Genomic DNA, 18,547 nt, shown 5'->3' with positions numbered 1-18,547 from the left:
TAATTCAAAAGTACAACTCGTCCTGCAAAAAAACAACAAGCCGTCATATGGCTGTATTGACGAAAAAATAAAAAAGTTGGAAGAAAGGGAGGAAAAAAACGAAAACACGGAAAACGTCTATGCCATGAAGGGGTTAATTGCGCTCACCTGGAAAACTAATTATCACTGGGGTTTGAGACTGATTTCAGTGATCCAAAGACCCCGAGACAAAAACCATCCATGAGTTTATGGGGAAAAACAAAATATTACATCTTTATGACAATTTGCATAATAATTTGTAAGCAGTGTATATATAAAAATCTTTTTATTTTCATCTTATTTCACTTGCAACTGGGGCCAGTATATTAACCCAAGTTACAGGGGTAATGAAGTCTCCTATGACCCAGCAGCTCCTGCTCCCTCCCCCTATCACATGGACGCTGTGTATTGAGGGGGACGCTACACGTCAGCACTTTCCACTACGGCACACACAGCGATGGAGAAGGCACAGGTGGTAATAAACCGTCTCTGCCTTTTGTATGAGGAGCATGGCTGTGACTGACAGCCGGCTCATTGATCAGACAGCTAGCTGGCTACTATGCAGTGACGTTTTAGACAGTGACTGCAGAGTAGGAGCTGGACCGTCAGGATGTTTAAAGACCATGGGCTGTCTGGAAGCAAGTAAAGTTCTCTAATAATTTTTTATCCTCAGGAGCACCTACCTGGCAGGAAGCAAGGTGGAAGACTAGGGAGTGGTGCGCTCCTGAAGATATAAAAATTAAGCACAGAACCTTCACTGCTCCCAGCCCGGTCATAGACCTTAACCATCCGGATGCCCCGGCTCCTATTGCGCCCCCAATAAGTTTGATTTGCTGCCCCATGCAGCTAGTCAAGGTATATTTGGAGGAATACCGTAAATTAGCCCCAAATCAATAATGTCCGTCATGGAAATTTTGCTCTTCAGATCTCTGCACAACAGGACAAGTGCAGCCGCGTCTGCGTATTTCATTACTTGTAATGGAAAGTTTGCTTAGGACTTGGCCTGTTGCCGTCCCTTTAACCCTTGCTGGCTCTGGGTGCCTGGCTAGCATCATGTGGGGGGGGTGAGCGGTGTATGGAGCGGCGCGGGAGTCGTGTCCCATTTTCTGGCTGCACACTTAGCAGGTGTGTTACAGTAAAACTCATTGCACATCTGGCTTCCTTGGTCTCCGTCCAGATAACTACTCTACGCTGGATTTACGCTACCCCACCGCTCAGTTCTTGGACAGGGTACAAATGAATCATCAAAAATTCAGTCAAAACCCATAAAAAAAAAAAAAAACATAACTACAAAAAAAAACAACTTCCCAGGATGTAACAAATTTCACAGGTTTCCGACCAATAATTCTTCCTCCGCTCTTTGGAAATCTTTATTTTCCAGTCATTAGAAGACAAAGACCAGGAACATGGAGCAAAGTTCTCCTCTCCGGGCGGGGGGGAGATGGATTTCCTTTTTACTAAGCTATTCATCAAGGACTGATAATTCTATAATACCGTCATAAACGACGCAAAATCAGGGATATAATGTATGTTGTGTGATTGGAGACCTGGCGGAGAGCCCGAGGAAAAGGAACAAGCCGTGTAAGAATATCACTGGTCAGAGCAAAGCTGGAACATGGGTCCACACAGGACCTCCATGTATACACTGCCTCCAGCAGCACTCGCAAAGGGGTCTTCCTCTTCTTATCATTAATCTAATATCAAACAGTTCCACACAAAGATCACCTGTGATCTATGGGGAAACCTAGCAGTAACTGCTTTATTTTCCTGCAGCACTCCCGCAGGTGAAATGAAGTATTACACCGTACCCAGGACAGGACAGGTTCTCCTTGTAACGGCTTTGGCAAAGAGATGTGGATCCTAATCAGAGTACACCCTCCACAGCATTGACTCAGAATTTACCAGGGAACATAGCTCAGGATCAGTAATGTAATGTATGTACACAGTGACTGCACCAGAAGAATAGTGAGTGCAGCTCTGGAGTATAATACAGGATGTAACTCAGGATCAGTAATGTATGTACACAGTGACTCCACCAGCAGAATAGTGAGTGCAGCTCTGGAGTATAATACAGGATGTAACTCAGGATCAGTACAGGATCAGTAATGTAATGTATGTACACAGTGACTGCACCAGAAGAATAGTGAGTGCAGCTCTGGAGTATAATACAGGATGTAACTCAGGATCAGTAATGTATGTACACAGTGACTCCACCAGCAGAATAGTGAGTGCAGCTCTGGAGTATAATACAGGATGTAACTCAGGATCAGTAATGTAATGTATGTACACAGTGACTCAGCAGCAGAATAGTGAGTGCAGCTCTGGAGTATAATACAGGATGTAACTCAGGATCAGTACAGGATCAATAATGTAATGTATGTACACAGTGACTGCACCAGCAGAATAGTGAGTGCAGCTCTGGAGTATAATACAGGATGTAACTCAGGATCAGTAATGTAATGTATGTACACAGTGACTGCACCAGCAGAATAGTGAGTGCAGCTCTGGAGTATAATACAGGATGTAACTCACGATCAGTAATGTAATGTATGTACACAGTGACTGCACCAGCAGAATAGTGAGTGCAGCTCTGGAGTATAATACAGGATGTAACTCACGATCAGTAATGTAATGTATGTACACAGTGACTGCACCAGCAGAATAGTGAGTGCAGCTCTGGAGTATAATGCAGGATGTAACTCACGATCAGTAATGTATGTACACAGTGACTCCACCAGCAGAATAGTGAGTGCAGCTCTGGGATATAATACAGGATGTAACTCAGGATCAGTAATGTAATGTATGTACACAGTGACTGCACCAGCATAATAGTGAGTGCAGCTCTGGAGTATAATACAGGATGTAACTCAGGATCAGTAATGTAATGTATGTACACAGTGACTGCACCAGCAGAATAGTGAGTGCAGCTCTGGAGTATAATACAGGATGTAACTCAGGATCAGTAATGTAATGTATGTACACAGTGACTGCACCAGCAGAATAGTGAGTGCAGCTCTGGAGTATAATACAGAATGTAACTCAGGATCAGTACTGGATCAGTAATGTAATGTATGTACACAGTGACTGCACCAGCAGAATAGTGAGTGCAGCTCTGGGGTATAATACAGGATGTAACTCAGGATCAGTAATGTAATGTATGTACACAGTGACTGCACCAGCAGAATAGTGAGTGCAGCTCTGGAGTATAATACAGGATGTAACTCAGGATCAGTAATGTAATGTATGTACACAGTGACTGCACCAGCAGAATAGTGAGTGCAGCTCTGGAGTATAATACAGGATGTAACTCACGATCAGTAATGTAATGTATGTACACAGTGACTGCACCAGCAGAATAGTGAGTGCAGCTCTGGAGTATAATACAGGATGTAACTCAGGATCAGTAATGTAATGTATGTACACAGTGACTGCACCAGCAGAATAGTGAGTGCAGCTCTGGAGTATAATGCAGGATGTAACTCACGATCAGTAATGTAATGTATGTACAGTGACTGCAGCAGCAGAATATAACCTACCTCCTCGTGTGGCTATTACTGTACCGCCATAGGAGAATGCAAGACACGAAGTGTCAGTGCCTGGCGCGTGAGCCTGTCGGCAGTGGAATTTTGTGTGGACCTGAAAAAAACCCACAAACATTAATTGTGACTTTTATACTACTTAAATACATTTCTTAACCATTTTAAAATGACTTCAATAAAACTTAAAAATTGACTTTTTTTTAATGTAACAGTTAGCCACTGAGCTGTATAAAAATACGATAGATAAGTGCTCATTTATATACCTTTCAATAAAGAGTAGCTGCTAGACGCCCCTGTCATCCTGCAGAAGGCCCTGTCCTCCTCATCCTCCAGACTTCTCTGCCCTCCTCCTCCTCCCTCAAACATCTGTCTTCTTCTTGCTCCAGACTACATCGCCCTTCTTTTGCTCCTCAATGCTGACTCGTCCACCCTCCTCCCCTTCTCATCCCTCCAATCTCATCTGTCCTCCTCCTCGTCCCTCTAGACCTGTCTGCCTTCCTCCTCCTCATCCCTCCAGACTAGTCCGATCCCCCTCTTCGTCCTGCCACACTCCTCTGTCCTCCTCATGCTTCCACACTCCACTGTCCTCCACTTCCCTCCAGACCCCTTTGTCCTCCTTGTCACTCCAGATATCTCTGTCCTCCACACTCCTGTGTCCTCTTCATCCACCCAGACTGCTTTGTCCTCCTCGCCCCTCCAGACGCTTCGGTGTTCCACATTCCTTCAAACTTCTCTATCCTCCTTGTCCCTCCACACTCCTCCTCATCCCTCCAGACCCTTCTGTCCTCCTGGTTTCTCCAGACTCCTCTGTCCTCCTCCTCCTCCATCCAGGATCCTCTACCCTCCTCGTCCATCCAAACTCCTGTGTTCTCACTGCCCCTCCAAAATCGTCTGTCCTTGGCGTATTCAGAGAACAAAATGATCGGCAGTAGGAAATCCGACATTCTGGATCCTTCTCTAACCAGACATCATCTGTCAGGGAAGAGTAGGGAGGCCACTATACACATTAGGCAGCATAATTGTCAGGAACAGCGTGGGAAAGAGTAAGTGCAACACAAAGGGATGAGGTTAAGGAAGCCCAGACACTAGGGAAAGGGTGAGTGGAGATCCCTGGGCAGATCTATTAACACCCTGCCTCCCCTACCGTACCTATATTGGTTCCATGCCAATCGTTGAACAGGAAACCTAAGTCCTGTATATCCCTAGAGCTAGGCCCTGGATAGGGAAGGGGGTGAGCACTGGTCAGTCCCCACTATAAAACTAAAGACAACAAGGGAGACAAACAAAAGGAGATAACTTAGCTTGAGCAGACACTAGAGGAGAAATGCCAACAGTCTTCTAAGAGCCCCAGAGAAGCTGCCAGAACTCCAGTCAGAGCCAAGAAACATAGAAATATCACTGGCGAGTCCCAGAAGCAGACTGAGAGGTTTTAAACACCCAGACCAGGGTGTGTCAATTAAAGCAGAAGGGAGGTAGCCACAGGGTCCTAAAAGCAGACAGATTAAGAAGGCGTCTGCGATGCCAAACAAAGTGACCTTCTGCAGCCTGCTGCAGAGCGACTGTCTGTTACATCTGATACAATGGACTCCAATTTATAGAAAGTAATAAGAATAGTCTCTCGCAAAGCTCCAACTATAGGAAATCAATGATCTCCCATCCTTTACAAGTCCCCTGTCACTGCAGCACAAAAAAACTGGTTTCTAATAAATGGTTTCCATAAATGCAGTTTTACTGCATGTAAAACATGTTCACACACTAAAAAAACAATACCTACCTATTCTAATAGCAACAATGATCGTATTTAGAATACTAAAAGCTTTCTCAATTGTAGTACGGATCATATTATTTATATCATAGAATGCACTTTATGCAATCTGAAATATGTAGGATCCAGAACCAGAACACGCATAAGATAACACATATTGTCGGGGAAAAAGAGAATATATATATTTGTAACTTTTATATTCTTGTAACTTTTATACGCTTTTTTGCTAATGTACTAACCACCATTTTGTGTCATATAACAATAAGCTTTCCTTGCTACGTAATACTCAAATCGAAACTTAAACTAAGACATTTCCAGTGTTGCCAGGACTTATTTCAGAGAAACGAAACAAGATTATAAGCTGACGGCTGCAATATCTGCCCAGAGACTGAGATAAGGAGATGTGGACCAATCAGGAGTGGCCAGACACTGGACTTTCATGGTTTACCCCGCCCCGGACAACCCCTTTTCCCTTCCATTATGTAGTGTATTTAGATTTGTGTATGTAAAAATAAACGCAGAACAATGCTGAGGACGTTGACTGTAGTAGTCTTCTGAGCATGCTCTGAGCTTGAACCAGCTTGTTGTCTGACTCATTCTTTGAATGGTTGACCCATGCTCATAGTTTGAATTTGGAGTGACTGGAGGACGAGTGGAATGTCATCACGACCCCCACAAATGGCGCTCAACGTGGGGCGTGGCTAGCGGTACGCCGCCCTCCCGGACCCATATTGCTGACTTCCCTGGTGGTGACCGCGGTGGCTGAATTTGAGGCCTGATCAACCTCCATCGAACACGGTAAGTTGAGATGTATTTTATATGTCTCACTTGCCTGTGTGTCAGCCGCAGCGGTTTCTGTGGGATTGTCAGGTTGGATCTGGGTGGGTGACCGGTCGAGTGGTGAGACCTTGGGCGTCCCGCACCACGTCCTGAACCAGCAAGTGTTAAACCGAGTGACGTCGCATGCCTGCGCGTGCTCGTGTGCACACCACCTCCTCCTCCCCCGGTCACTGTACTTTTCTTAGATAGCTGCCTCCCGTAACTGATAGTCGAAGTTTCAAAGCATTCCTGAATTGTAGTGTAAGGTGTTGTGCTGTCAGAATCTGTGACGAATTGAGGAGTATTCTTCGTCTAATACAGAGACTGCTGTAAAGTCAAGGTTAGGAAACAGTGTATTGAGAGGTACTCTACACTGACGGGTGGTGCCGTGTTAGGAAAGGAGACAGATTGAGAGGTTACTCTCTGTCTTGTCAGTGTATTGAGAGGTGTACTCTACACTGACGGGTGGTGCCGTAGTAGGAAAGAAGACGAATTGAGAGGTGCTCTTCGTCTTATACAGAGAAACCTCATAAGGAGGGGTTCTGCTGTCAGGGTGCCGTGGTGAGTCGTACTGTAAAGTCGCCATTCAAGGTTAGGGAAGGGACAGATTGAGAGGTTACTCTCTGTCTTATCAGTGTATTGAGAGGTGTACTCTACACTGACGAGTGGCGACCTGTCGGCTGCACCAGTGATCTGAGTCGCGACAGATCATTGCATTCTATAAGAAAATGTTGTGTATATTCAAATTTGAAAGATCTCGTAAGTTGCGGAATGCTGCTGTAGGAGTTAAGCCAATTAGTGGAGTTACGGGAAGGCAAGAAGGCAAGAAGAATGTTAGGAATTTGTATAACATGATAAGCTTATCCAGTACAGGCAGGCTTTAGTCTTCAGTTTGGAAAGAATGTGTTACACAGAAGTTGGGAAAGTTGGGTGACGACTTTTGCATCAGGCTCAGGCACATCTTAGAGCAGATGGTGCAGGGGGGAACAGAGAATGCCGAGCCTTTGTTCGGATACATGAAAGCTGCAGATTGTGATTTGTTATGTGCCCTCAAATTGGCCGTAACCCCGTTGATGCCTGTTACTACACCTTTTCCTGCCCCCAAGAACAATCCCACCCCCACTCCCACCTCCTCCCTCCAACGGCCATCTTACTACACCTTTTCCTGCCTCCAAGAATAATCCCACTTCCATTTTAACTCCTCCCTCCCACGGCCATCTTGCTACACCTCTTACTTGTTGTGGGAGGCCCGGAAAGCCCCAATCCAGCCTATATCCACTACTAGATCCGTCCGGTGCATATTACCAGCCACCAGCACAGGTGGAAAAGCCCGTAGTCCCAGAGCACCCATCTGAAACTAATGTGATACCCTCTGCTCCAGTCCACGATGCTGAGACGCTTCCCCTGTTTCCTATGGGAGTCACCCACAACCCTGGGGATATCCTCCTCAACCCCCCCAGAATTTCAGGCCAGACTGCTCTCCCTCCGCCAACATACTGTTACTCAAGACGATACGGAGCCAGATGAGGGATGGGCTCAAGATACTCCAGCCCCCCCCCCCCTTTACCCCATACGTTTCCTATGGCATCCTCCGCCCCACATTCATTGCCCATACTCCGGCCCTTGCTCCAAGCAACTGCTGAAAGAGCACCACCCCCCCAGCCCCTCAGAAGTCTGGGACCCCTGCCGCTCCCGGAACCTAGTAGACCCATCAGGACGCCCTGTCACTCTGTCAATAGGCTATGGTGACATCCTTACACATCGGGTGGGGGCCATAGTCAACCCTGCAAACACCTGTATGAGCCATGCTGGAGGATTGGTTCGTAAAATTGCCCTTGCTGCTGGTTCTACTCTGGCTGCAGAATGCCAGGCTCACTTAGCCGAAAACGGAGAGCTTTCAAAAGGCTATGGATTCCACAAAAGCAGGACCCCTTAGTACGTATGAATCCGGCCTAGAATACATGAAACAGTTAAAAGTCTGGGCTCAGGATCGCTTGTCAGATCAAGCTGGGTCTGTACAAGATGTTCAAAAAGACCCTGATGAATCTGTGGAAAGATATGCTGCAAGACTCAGCATGCATTTTGAGGATCTTGGATACAGTCCTCACGTCAAGACGCAGGCCGCCCTGTTGGTTCAGGCCCTAATAGATGGCCTACAAGACGCTCTCAGAGATGAAGTCCTGAGAGTACGGCCCGAGATTCGTTCTTCTTCTTTCAACGACGCGGTGGATATCGTTAAAGCTTTCCAAAAATCAATGCTAAAAATGGAAAAGGATACTAAGCCAAAGAAGAAAACCGCTCCTGCCATGGTATATCAAGCTCAAGAAAGCTACCCACCCCCTCCCTGGCAACCAACATAGAATCAAGTGGGTAATGGTTAAAGGCACAGGTGATGATACTCCTCCCACATATAGAAGACAAGACAGAAGAGATGACAAGGGATCATCTAGAAACAGAAGACAACCTCGTGATTCTCAAGGATGAATGTTATGTTGGGAGTGTGGTAGCCTTGACCACATCCTCAGAGACTGTCACTTTACAGGTGAACCATCAACCACTGGAGTTCCTGGTGGACACTGGGGCGGCCACATCTGTCATTTCCTCTGCACAGCTCCCTCCTTCTGTATCCCTATCACCGGATACCCTCACCTGTGTTGGGGTGGAAGGCCAACATATTTCCTCTCCACTCACAGTCCCTGTGTCTGCAGGACCGTTCACCGGAGTACTCACAAGATTCTTGGTCTCTGAAACTTGTCCTGTCAATCTGTTGGGAACCAATCTCTTAGAGCGGATGAAGGCAATAATTACCTTCGGAAACCATGGTATGGAGCTTCTTTTGCGGGACCCTCATTCCGAACAAGGGACTGAAGACCGCTGTGTTCTTAAAGCCTTCCCTCTCATGATGATGACCATACAACCTAACTCTCTGTGGTCCAGTGGGCCAGAGGACGTCGGCCTCCTGCAGGTTCCCCCGGTCCGAGTACACCTCAAGCCTGGACACAGGTATCCACGGTTGCCACAATACCCCCTCAAGGCTGCACAAGAACAACACTTGGGTACCCAAATCGTTTCCCTCCTGGAATCAGGAGTCCTTGTCAGATGTGTATCTCCATGCAATACACCCCTCTTTCCTGTAAAAAGGAAAACCGCTCCAGGAGAGCCTCCAAAATACCGGTTGGTTCAGGATCTCAGAGCCGTCAATGCAGCTACCATTTTAGAAACTCCAGTGGTACCCAACCCAAACACCCTCTTGTCTCAGCTGCCTCCAACGGCCACTTTGTTTACGGTGTTAGATCTGGCCAACGCCTTCTTCAGTATACCCTTACATGAAGATTCGTGGTTTCTTTTTGTTTTCACCTTTCAAAGAGCCCAGAACTCTCCTAACCAATTCACTCATTCTATGAAGTCTATTCTGGAGCCATGGGTTCAAGAGAACCCTCAGGTCACCCTTCTACAGTATGTGGATGATCTTTTACTATGCGGCACTGAAGAAAATTTGCCAGAGATGTCAGCATCCCTTCTCTGGTTTCTTCACTCAGCTAACTGTAAAGTCTCAAAAGGCAAAGTCCAATGGTGTCTGCCCAAGGTCATTTTCCTCGGACATTGTATTTCACAAGGTGCTAGACATCTGACTGAAGAAAGAAAGCAAGCCATCATGGATATCACCTTCCCAACCACCTATTCCGCTATGCAGACTTTCCTTGGCCTCATCACTTACTGCAGGCAATGGATCCCTGATGCCTCAAAGCTCATGCAACCTCTGTACGACTGTCTCAGGGATGAAGGCTCAGTTTGATTTCATGCTGAAAATCCACGTGTTTCTCATCAACACAGACTATGTTTTGACCGCCTTAAACAGGCTGTTGTCTCTGCCCCGGCCTTGGGCTTACCAGACTATACTCAGCCATTTCACCTTTTTGTCTCGGAATCGGAAGGTCATGCCTCTGGAGTTCTAGCATAACGCTATGATCATAAGTATCGGCCTTTGGGCTACTACTCAGCCCGCCTGGACCCTGTCGCCCGAACTGCCCCCCCCATGCCTTAAGGCGTTCCACGCTGCTCACATCCTCCTTGACAAGTCAGCTGACCAGATGTCTGACTATCAATCCTGCCACTTTGCCTCCACCTTCTAGGGGGGAAGGTGAAGAGGGTGAAGGTCCATTGGTGGAACCTCATGATTGTATAAAAATTTTGCAGGAAGAGACTTCTGCTCCAGAGAATATGGTGGCACATCCGCTCGCAGACCCTGCCTTGCACCTATGGACTGATGGATCCCGTTTCGCAGACCCTCAAGGGAGGTTCCACACGGGATATGCTGTCACAACAGACCTAACAGTCCTCAAGGCTGAAGCTCTACCACCATACATGTCTGCACAAGAAGCTGAACTTGTGGCTCTCACAGAGGCCTGCCACCTGGCAGCAGGAACAAAGGCGAATATGTATATACCGATTCCAGGTATGGACATGGAATTTGCAATGATTCTGGACTCTTGTGGAAGTCTAGAGGATTCATCACAGCTGCAGGTACACCAGTGAAACATGTCTCATGGATTAAGGCCCTAATGAAGGCCCTGGAACTATCCACTCAGGTTGCTGTTATCAAGGTCAAGGCTCATGGAAGACTAGAATCCAGGGAAGCCAGGGGCAACCACCTAGCTGACCAAGCAGCCAAGACTGCAGCAGTGGAGAATGTGTCATCAAAGTGGCAGGAAAAGGAAGAAGAGATGGGAGAGACTCTGCAAACCGTAGCTGTGACGCTCACTAGAGCAAGAGCCAAAGAACAGCCGGCGGAAGACCATACAAGTCCAGCGGAGACACGAATGGAATCCAGGGGGGTCAGGATGCCTGAAGAAAAATTGTGTGAGGAACAAAGGGAGACCCCCACTGAAGAAGTCAAGCAATGGAAAGCGGCAGGAGCCGTGCTGGCAGGTCGCAAAGATTCAAAGGTCAACTCGACTCTTTACCAAGTGGATGGGAAGCCTTGCTTGCCTAGACGCATGTACTCCGCTGTGGCAGCATGGGCTCACGGGCCTACACACAGAGGAAAGAATCAAGCCTTGGCATGTATCAAGAAACTGTACTTTGCACCCGGAATCTCTTCCACTGTGACTGCGTACTCAAAATCCTGCTCTGTCTGCGCTACCTGCAACCCAACGTGTACGGCACGGGTCCCTCTCCAACACCTGGCTAAACCAGACTACCCTTGGCAGAGAATACAAGTCGACCATATCCAAATGTCTAAAGCAAGAAAATAGGAGTAGGTTTTGGTAGCCGTGGATATGTTCTCAGCCTGGCCCGAGGCCTACCCGGTTGTCAACATGACTGCTAAAGTCACAGCCAAGAAACTGATCACCGAAATTGCCTGCAGATTTGGAGTTCCCCAAATCATAGAATCGGATCAAGGACCAGCTTTCACAACAAATATCTACGAAGAACTCTGGAACATGTTGGGAACAGATTTGGGCCTCCACACTCCATACCATCCTGCCAGTTCAGGCAAAGTGGAGAGAATGAATTCCACACTCAAGACCCAGCTCTTGAAAATGACCCAAGATCATCCCCTCCCCTGGCCCGACCTACTCCCCATAGTATTGTATCATATCGCACACACTCCTCAAGCCAAACATGGGCTGACTCCCTATAAAATTTTGTTTAGGACCCCACCCAAGATAGGAGAGATTAGGCCCCAAGAGTTGTCTGAAACACATGATAGAGTGGTAAAATTTGTGATTGCCTTGTCTAGAGAATTGACTAACACCCGCTCTCCAGTATCTGCTTCTCTCCCAGAATCTACAGGTGATGCAGTACATGATTTCATCCCAGGCGATCTAGTGTATGTGAAGAAGTTTGTCCGGAAAGACTGCCTCCAGCCGCGGTTCGAGGGACCGTACACTGTGCTTCTCACCACCCCGACGGCTCTGAAGCTTGAGGGCAAGAGCACCTGGATTCACGCCTCCCACTGCAAGAGAGACAGAACGAGTCTATAAAAGATGACTACCTTCTTCTATATCCTTTCCATATGCTTACTGTCTGTCCCAGGGTGGACAGCTACCACACAGGGGTAGATACCTCCTTCTTCTCAGGTTGGTTGGGAGGGCTCAAGGGATTCCTCCAACAAGTTTGTCTAGTAATGGGAGGTCTACTAGTATTGGGCCTGGTGGTCCTGTGCTGCATAGTCCCCTTATATAGAGAAATACACTCCTTTGAACAAGTCTGACCAGCCCCCCCATAACAAAGTCCAATTGAAAGATTCAGTTTAGGATCAGTTGGGAGAACTCCATGTGTCATCCAGGATAGGGCTCGATTGTCTGGGGGCGTCCCATAAGGGGGCAGCTTCTAAGATGATTGGGTGAAGAAATCCACCTCCCCTCTCCCCACACATGGACAGTCTCAAAGGCCCCGAAGCAAAGGAAAGCTTAGTGTTTAGGGGGGAATGTCGGGGAAAAAGAGAATATATATATTTGTAACTTTTATATTCTTGTAACTTTTATACGCTTTTTTGCTAATGTACTAACCACCATTTTGTGTCATATAACAATAAGCTTTCCTTGCTACGTAATACTCAAATCGAAACTTAAACTAAGACATTTCCAGTGTTGCCAGGACTTATTTCAGAGAAACGAAACAAGATTATAAGCTGACGGCTGCAATATCTGCCCAGAGACTGAGATAAGGAGATGTGGACCAATCAGGAGTGGCCAGACACTGGACTTTCATGGTTTACCCCGCCCCGGACAACCCCTTTTCCCTCCCATTATGTAGTGTATTTAGATTTGTGTATGTAAAAATAAACGCAGAACAATGCTGAGGACGTTGACTGTAGTAGTCTTCTGAGCATGCTCTGAGCTTGAACCAGCTTGTTGTCTGACTCATTCTTTGAATGGTTGACCCATGCTCATAGTTTGAATTTGGAGTGACTGGAGGACGAGTGGAATGTCATCACGACCCCCACAATATATGATATAGAACATCCTTCAACAAGCAATATATCTAATATTTCTAGAAATTTTATTTCCAACCATAATAGACAATTAAATGGATTTTTTGTCTATGGAATCAAACACATTCCAAAACAACTTCGTGGTGGCGATAGGGAGAAATTGCTTCATAATAGAGAAGCATATTGGATATTTCCATTAAATATCAGAGTCCCCTCGGGTCTCAATCTGAGAAGAGAAATTATGTTACACTATTAATTCTATTGGTATATTATTGTATTGTTTTTATAAGCTTTGTTTTTTATCACTGTTATTTTGTCTCTGTTTTCTTCTGGAATGCACACCTGTTGTCACGGGTGTGTTAGACGTGACAGATAGTCACCCTGCAGTTGGTTGCAGGAAATCTCTTCGTTTGGCATTACAGACAACTTCATAGAAGCTGTATCTCTATGACCCAGCGGATACCTTCCTCTGGCTAATTAACACCCTGGCCTGGGTGTATAAATAAATACCTGCTGTGTGCCAGAGGGAGGTGCTGGCGATATTCATTACCCCTTGTGAAGGCTTGAGCAAGAGCAGTACATCTTCTCTGGTGCTAGAGGACGTGTGCGCATTTATATGGATTCAACTAAAGCTAAGAAATTTTCCCTCGTTTGTCCCCCATTGTTGGCTTTAGTGTTCAGTGGGGATCGACTAGTGCTCATCCCCTCCATTCCCCAGCCTGAGCCAAACGCCAGGGAAAGACAGGGCGAGGTACGCATGCGGCGATTGGTGAAGAAGCAAATAGGGAAGTTAGTGGAGACAGGGTGACACTAGATCAACCTAGGAGGTCTCTACTGCCCCCTTTCCCTAGAGTCTGGGCTCCCTTTCCCTATTCCCTTTGTGTTGCACTTAGTCTTTCCCACACCTTGCGTGACATTATCGCCGGCCAAGCACATTTTGAAAAGGAGAAAAAATAAAACAAAACTGACACGGTTTTCTTTTTTTTCTCTGTGTTTTTAGGCGTGGACCTTTTTTTCCCCCCCTTTCTCCTTGGTATGGGTTCAGTTGCAGAGCAGTTTCGCTGTCTGTCTCTGGAGGTGAATGACCTCCGCTGTGAGGTTCAGCAGCAGCATCAGCGGCTACAGGTCTCCAATATGGGGGTCTCTGCAGGTAGGCCTGTCCAGCCTGAACCCAAGATTGCCTTCTCAGACAGGTTTTCAGGAGGTAGGGAAAAGTTTTATTGTTTTCAAGGAGGCCTGCAAACTGTATTTTAAACTTCATCCTTCGTGGGCGTTTTCTTTACCGCAGGACTCGGTTTGTCTCCAGTCGGTGGATGGTTTTTTCGGGGCTCTGGCCCTCATCTATGAAGACCCTGATCGAGTCGCCTTGGCTGAGTCCAGGCTAAGTCGCCTTCAGCAGGGGGATCGGTCAGTGGAGACGTACAGTTCTGAATTCCATAGATGGGCAACGGATTCCAAATGGAATGACTTTGCTCTTCGAAGTCAATTTTGTGAGGGTCTTACTGAAAGGTTGAAAGATGCCTTGGCAGTATATGAAACCCCTCAGTCCTTGGAGGCTGCCATGTCGTTGGCCATACGTCTTGATAGACACCTTCGGGATAGACGAGTGAGACCACCTTTTCCGGGGCCTTCTTGTCTGGGTTGTGTACCTCTGCGGGGGGAGCGGTCAGGGGGTGAACCAGTACTGGCCAAGGTGGAGGAACCCATGCTGTTAGGGGGTGTCTCTGCATCATACAACTTCCCAGAGATTCGCAAGAAAAAAGGCGTGGTTTTTTTTGTGGGAAAAAGGGACATTTTGTTGGGACCTGTCCTTCAATTCCTAAACAAAAGGAGACTCGATTAACTCTTGGTAGTCTGGAGTTGGATAAACAAGGGGTGCATTTGTTGCCAAACTGCAGTTCCCGCTTTGTCCTGAGAGCAGAGGTGGTGCTAGAGAGGAAAACCGAGAAAAATTCTGTGTTTGTTGACAGTGGAGCCAGAGTCAGCATGGTTGATGTTGAGTTTGTGAAAACTCATGGTCTTGCTTGCTGTACTTTAGCTAAATTTATTTCCATCTTCGCCATCGACTCAGCGCCAACTGAGGGTTGGGTCAGTTCATTGTGAAATAATCCCTTGCGGTGTCCTGGACAATCTTCCCACACCTATTGTTTTATTCCTTGGCTTGTTAAACATAATCCGTTGGTGGATTGGCAAACCGGGGAGATTATTAAACGGAGAGATTACTGCCATGAGAATGGTTTAGATTTTTCCCTTGCTTCTGTTACTGTCGCTACGGAAATATTACCGGCTTTTCTGTCTGGTTTTGAGGATGTTTTTTCTGAGAGGGGGTGTCAGGATTCGCCTCCTCATCGTGCATATGACTGTCCTATTAACCTGAACCCCGGAGCTAAACTACCCAAATCCAGACTGTATAATCTTTCTGGCCCTGAGAGACAAGCCATGAAGGATTTCATTGCGGAAAGTCTGGAAAAAGGACATATCAGACTCTCATTGACACCCCTGTGGTGGCAGGGTTCTTCTTTGTGACGAAAAAAGATAGCGTCCTACGTCCCTGTTTAGATTTCCGGGAATTAAATTCGAATTACCATACGTGATCCATACCCTCTTCCCCTGATTCCTGATTTGTTCAGCCAGGTTGTAGGATCTAAGGTATTCTCCAAGTTGGATTTAAGAGGAGCCTACAATCTGGTTAGATTCAGAGAAGGGGATGAATGGAAAACAGAGTTCAATATCCCTGAAGGACATTTCGAGAGTCTGGTTATGCCTTTTGGTTTGACCAATGCACCTGTGGTATTCCAGCATTTCATAAATGATATTTTCCATCATTTGGTGGGCAGGTTTGTGGTGGTCTATCTGGACGATATTTTGGTTTACTCACCTGATTTTGAGACACATCGGGGGCATGTTAAGCAGATGCTCCAGATATTAAGGGATAACAAACTTTACGCCAAACTGGAAAAATATGTTTTCGCTGTTCAAGAGGTGCAGTTTTTGGGGTAGCTGTTGTCATCTTCAGGTTTTCGGATGGATCCGGAGAAGATCCGTGAAGTCCTTGATTGGGAACGTCCCGAGAACCTGAAGGCTCTACAACGTTTTCTGGGCTTTACTAATTTTTACTAGAAATTCATTCAAAATTGTGAAACCCCTTACTGACATGACTAAGAAGGGGTTTGATTTTTCCAATGGTCGGATGCCTCCGTCCAGGCTTTTTCTTCCTTAAAGAATCATTTTGCCAGTGCACCTATACTCAGTCAACCAGATGTTTCTCAACCCTTTATTGTGGAGGTTGATGCATCGGATGTTGGGGTTGGGGCTGTGTTGTCTCAGGGTTCGTCCCCTGGTAAATGGCATCCATGCGCCTTCTTTTCTAAAAAATTGTCTTCAGCTGAGAGAAATTATGACGTGGGAAATGGGGAACTTCTGGCGATCAAATTGGCGTTCGAAGAATGGCGACATTGGTTGGAGGGGGCTGTCCATCCTATTACTGACCATAAGAACCTGTCTTATCTCCAGTCAGCTAAACGTCTCAACCCTAGGCAAGCCAGATGGTCCCTGTTTTTTACTAGGTTCAATTTTGTTGTCACTTTCCGTCCAGGTGACAAAAATGTCAAGACTGATGCTTTGTCCCGGAGCTTCCCTGGTGGTGGTGACCATGAGAACCCTCCCCCGATATTACAGAAAGGGGTAGTCATTTCAGCCCTGTATACTGAACTGGAGGGTGAGGTGTTGAAGGCTCAGGGGGACGCCCCTGCCTCCTGCCCTTTAGGAAGGTTATTTGTACCATCTAATCGGCGCCGCAAAGTAATTAAGGAACATCATAACTCTGTGCTAGCTGGGCATCCAGGTGGTAAGGCAACCGCGGATCTCCTCTCTCATCGTTTTTGGTGTCCGGGTTTGCATCGGGATGTGATTGAACAAGTAGCTGCTTGTAGTATTTGCGCGCGTTCTAAGATTTCGCATACCCATCCATCTGGTACTCTTCTTCCGCTACCTATCCCTAGCAGGCCATGGACACACTTGTCCATGGATTTTATTACTGACCTACCGGTTTCTGAAGGCAAAACGATGGTTTTGGTGGTAGTAGATAGGTTCAGTAAAATGGTTCACTTCGTCGCTTTACCTGCACTTTCCAATGCCAAGACACTTGCTCAGGTGTTCATAAATGAGATTGTGAAGCTTCACGGGGTTCCTTCCGATGTGGTGTCAGATCAGGGGACCCAGTTTGTTTCCAAGTTCTGGAAGGCATTCTGTTCTCGACTGGGGTGCAGCTGTTCTTTTCCTCTGCCTTCCTCCCTCAGTCGGATGGACAGACCGAGCGTGTCAATCAGAATTTGGAGACCTACCTCAGGTGTTTCGTCTCCGAAAATCAGGAGGAATGGGCATCCTACTTACCGCTGGCAGAATTTGCCATTAATAATCATTGTCAAGAATCCACTGGCAGGTCACCGTTCTTCGGTGCATACGGTTATCACCCAGAGTTTGGTACCTTTAGTGGGGGGAGGAGGTTCAAGAGTTCCTTCGGAGGAACGGTTTGCTTCGTCGCTCTCCTCGGTATGGCAGAGTGTTCTGAGTAATTTAAAGATCATGGGAGACAGGTAAAAACGTATGGCTGACAGAAAACGCTTGCCAGGTCCGGACCTGAATGTGAATGACTGTGGTTGTCTACCAAGAATATAAGATTGAAAGTTCCTTCTTGGAAACTGGGACCTAGGTTTATTGGTCCCTATAAAATAACCGCCATCATTAACCCAGCAGCGTTGCGTCTTGAACTTCCCCAGGCCCTTAAGATCCACAACATGTTCCAGAGGTCCTTACTCAAGAAGTATGTGGAACCTCTTGAGCCCTCACCTCTACCACCGCCCCCAGTAATGGCTGATGGTAATCTGGAGCTCCAGATTTCGAGGATAGTAGATTCTCCAATGTCGTTCTCTACAATACGTGGAGCACTGGAAGGGCTATGGTCTGGAGGAGAGGACGTGAGTTTCAGCATCAGAGGTGAACGCTCCCAGGTTGGTTGGTTCATTTCACCTCTTATCCTGAGAAACCCGGTCCTGAGTATCCGGAGGCCACTCGTAGAGGGGGGAGGGTACTGTCACGGGTGTGTTAGAAGTGACAGACAGTCACCCTGCATTTGATTGCAGGAGATCTCTTCGTTTGGCATTACAGGCAACTTCTTAGAAGCTGTATCTCTAGGACCCAGCAGATACCTTTCTCTGGCTAATTAGCAACCTGGCCTGGGTGTATAAATACCTGCTGTGTGCCAGAGGGAGGTTACCGGCGATTCATTACCTCTTGTGAAGGCTTGAGGAAGAGCAGTTCATCTTGCTTTCTGGTGCTAGAGGACGTGTGCGCATTTGTCTGGAGTCTACTAAAGCTAAGCAATTTTCCCTTGTTTGTCCCCCATTGTTTTCTTTAGTGTTTAGTGGGGATTGACTAGTGCTAATCCCCTCTCTTCCCTAGCCTGAG

At 46.8% G+C, this 18,547-nt stretch overlaps 1 protein-coding gene across 3 annotated transcripts in view; it reads right to left on the bottom strand.

Moving 5' to 3' along the window:
• The window catches only part of WDR70 (WD repeat domain 70), a 372,583-nt gene that overhangs the window by 101,111 nt on the left and 252,925 nt on the right, over positions 1-18,547 (bottom strand). For all 3 annotated transcript variants that reach the window (XM_073681819.1, XM_073681803.1, XM_073681812.1), the window contains exon 11: positions 3,555-3,654. In XM_073681819.1, coding sequence (XP_073537920.1) covers positions 3,555-3,654 — 100 coding nt within the window. The remainder of the gene's footprint in view (positions 1-3,554; positions 3,655-18,547) is intronic.

This window comes from Phyllobates terribilis, unplaced genomic scaffold, assembly GCF_046119375.1.
Source record: "Phyllobates terribilis strain yellow unplaced genomic scaffold, ASM4611937v1 Scaffold_1__5_contigs__length_1240528914, whole genome shotgun sequence".
Lineage (NCBI taxonomy): Eukaryota > Metazoa > Chordata > Amphibia > Anura > Dendrobatidae > Phyllobates > Phyllobates terribilis.
The sequence above is the reverse complement of the archived record's forward strand: the minus strand, read 5'-3'. Positions and strand labels throughout refer to the sequence as shown.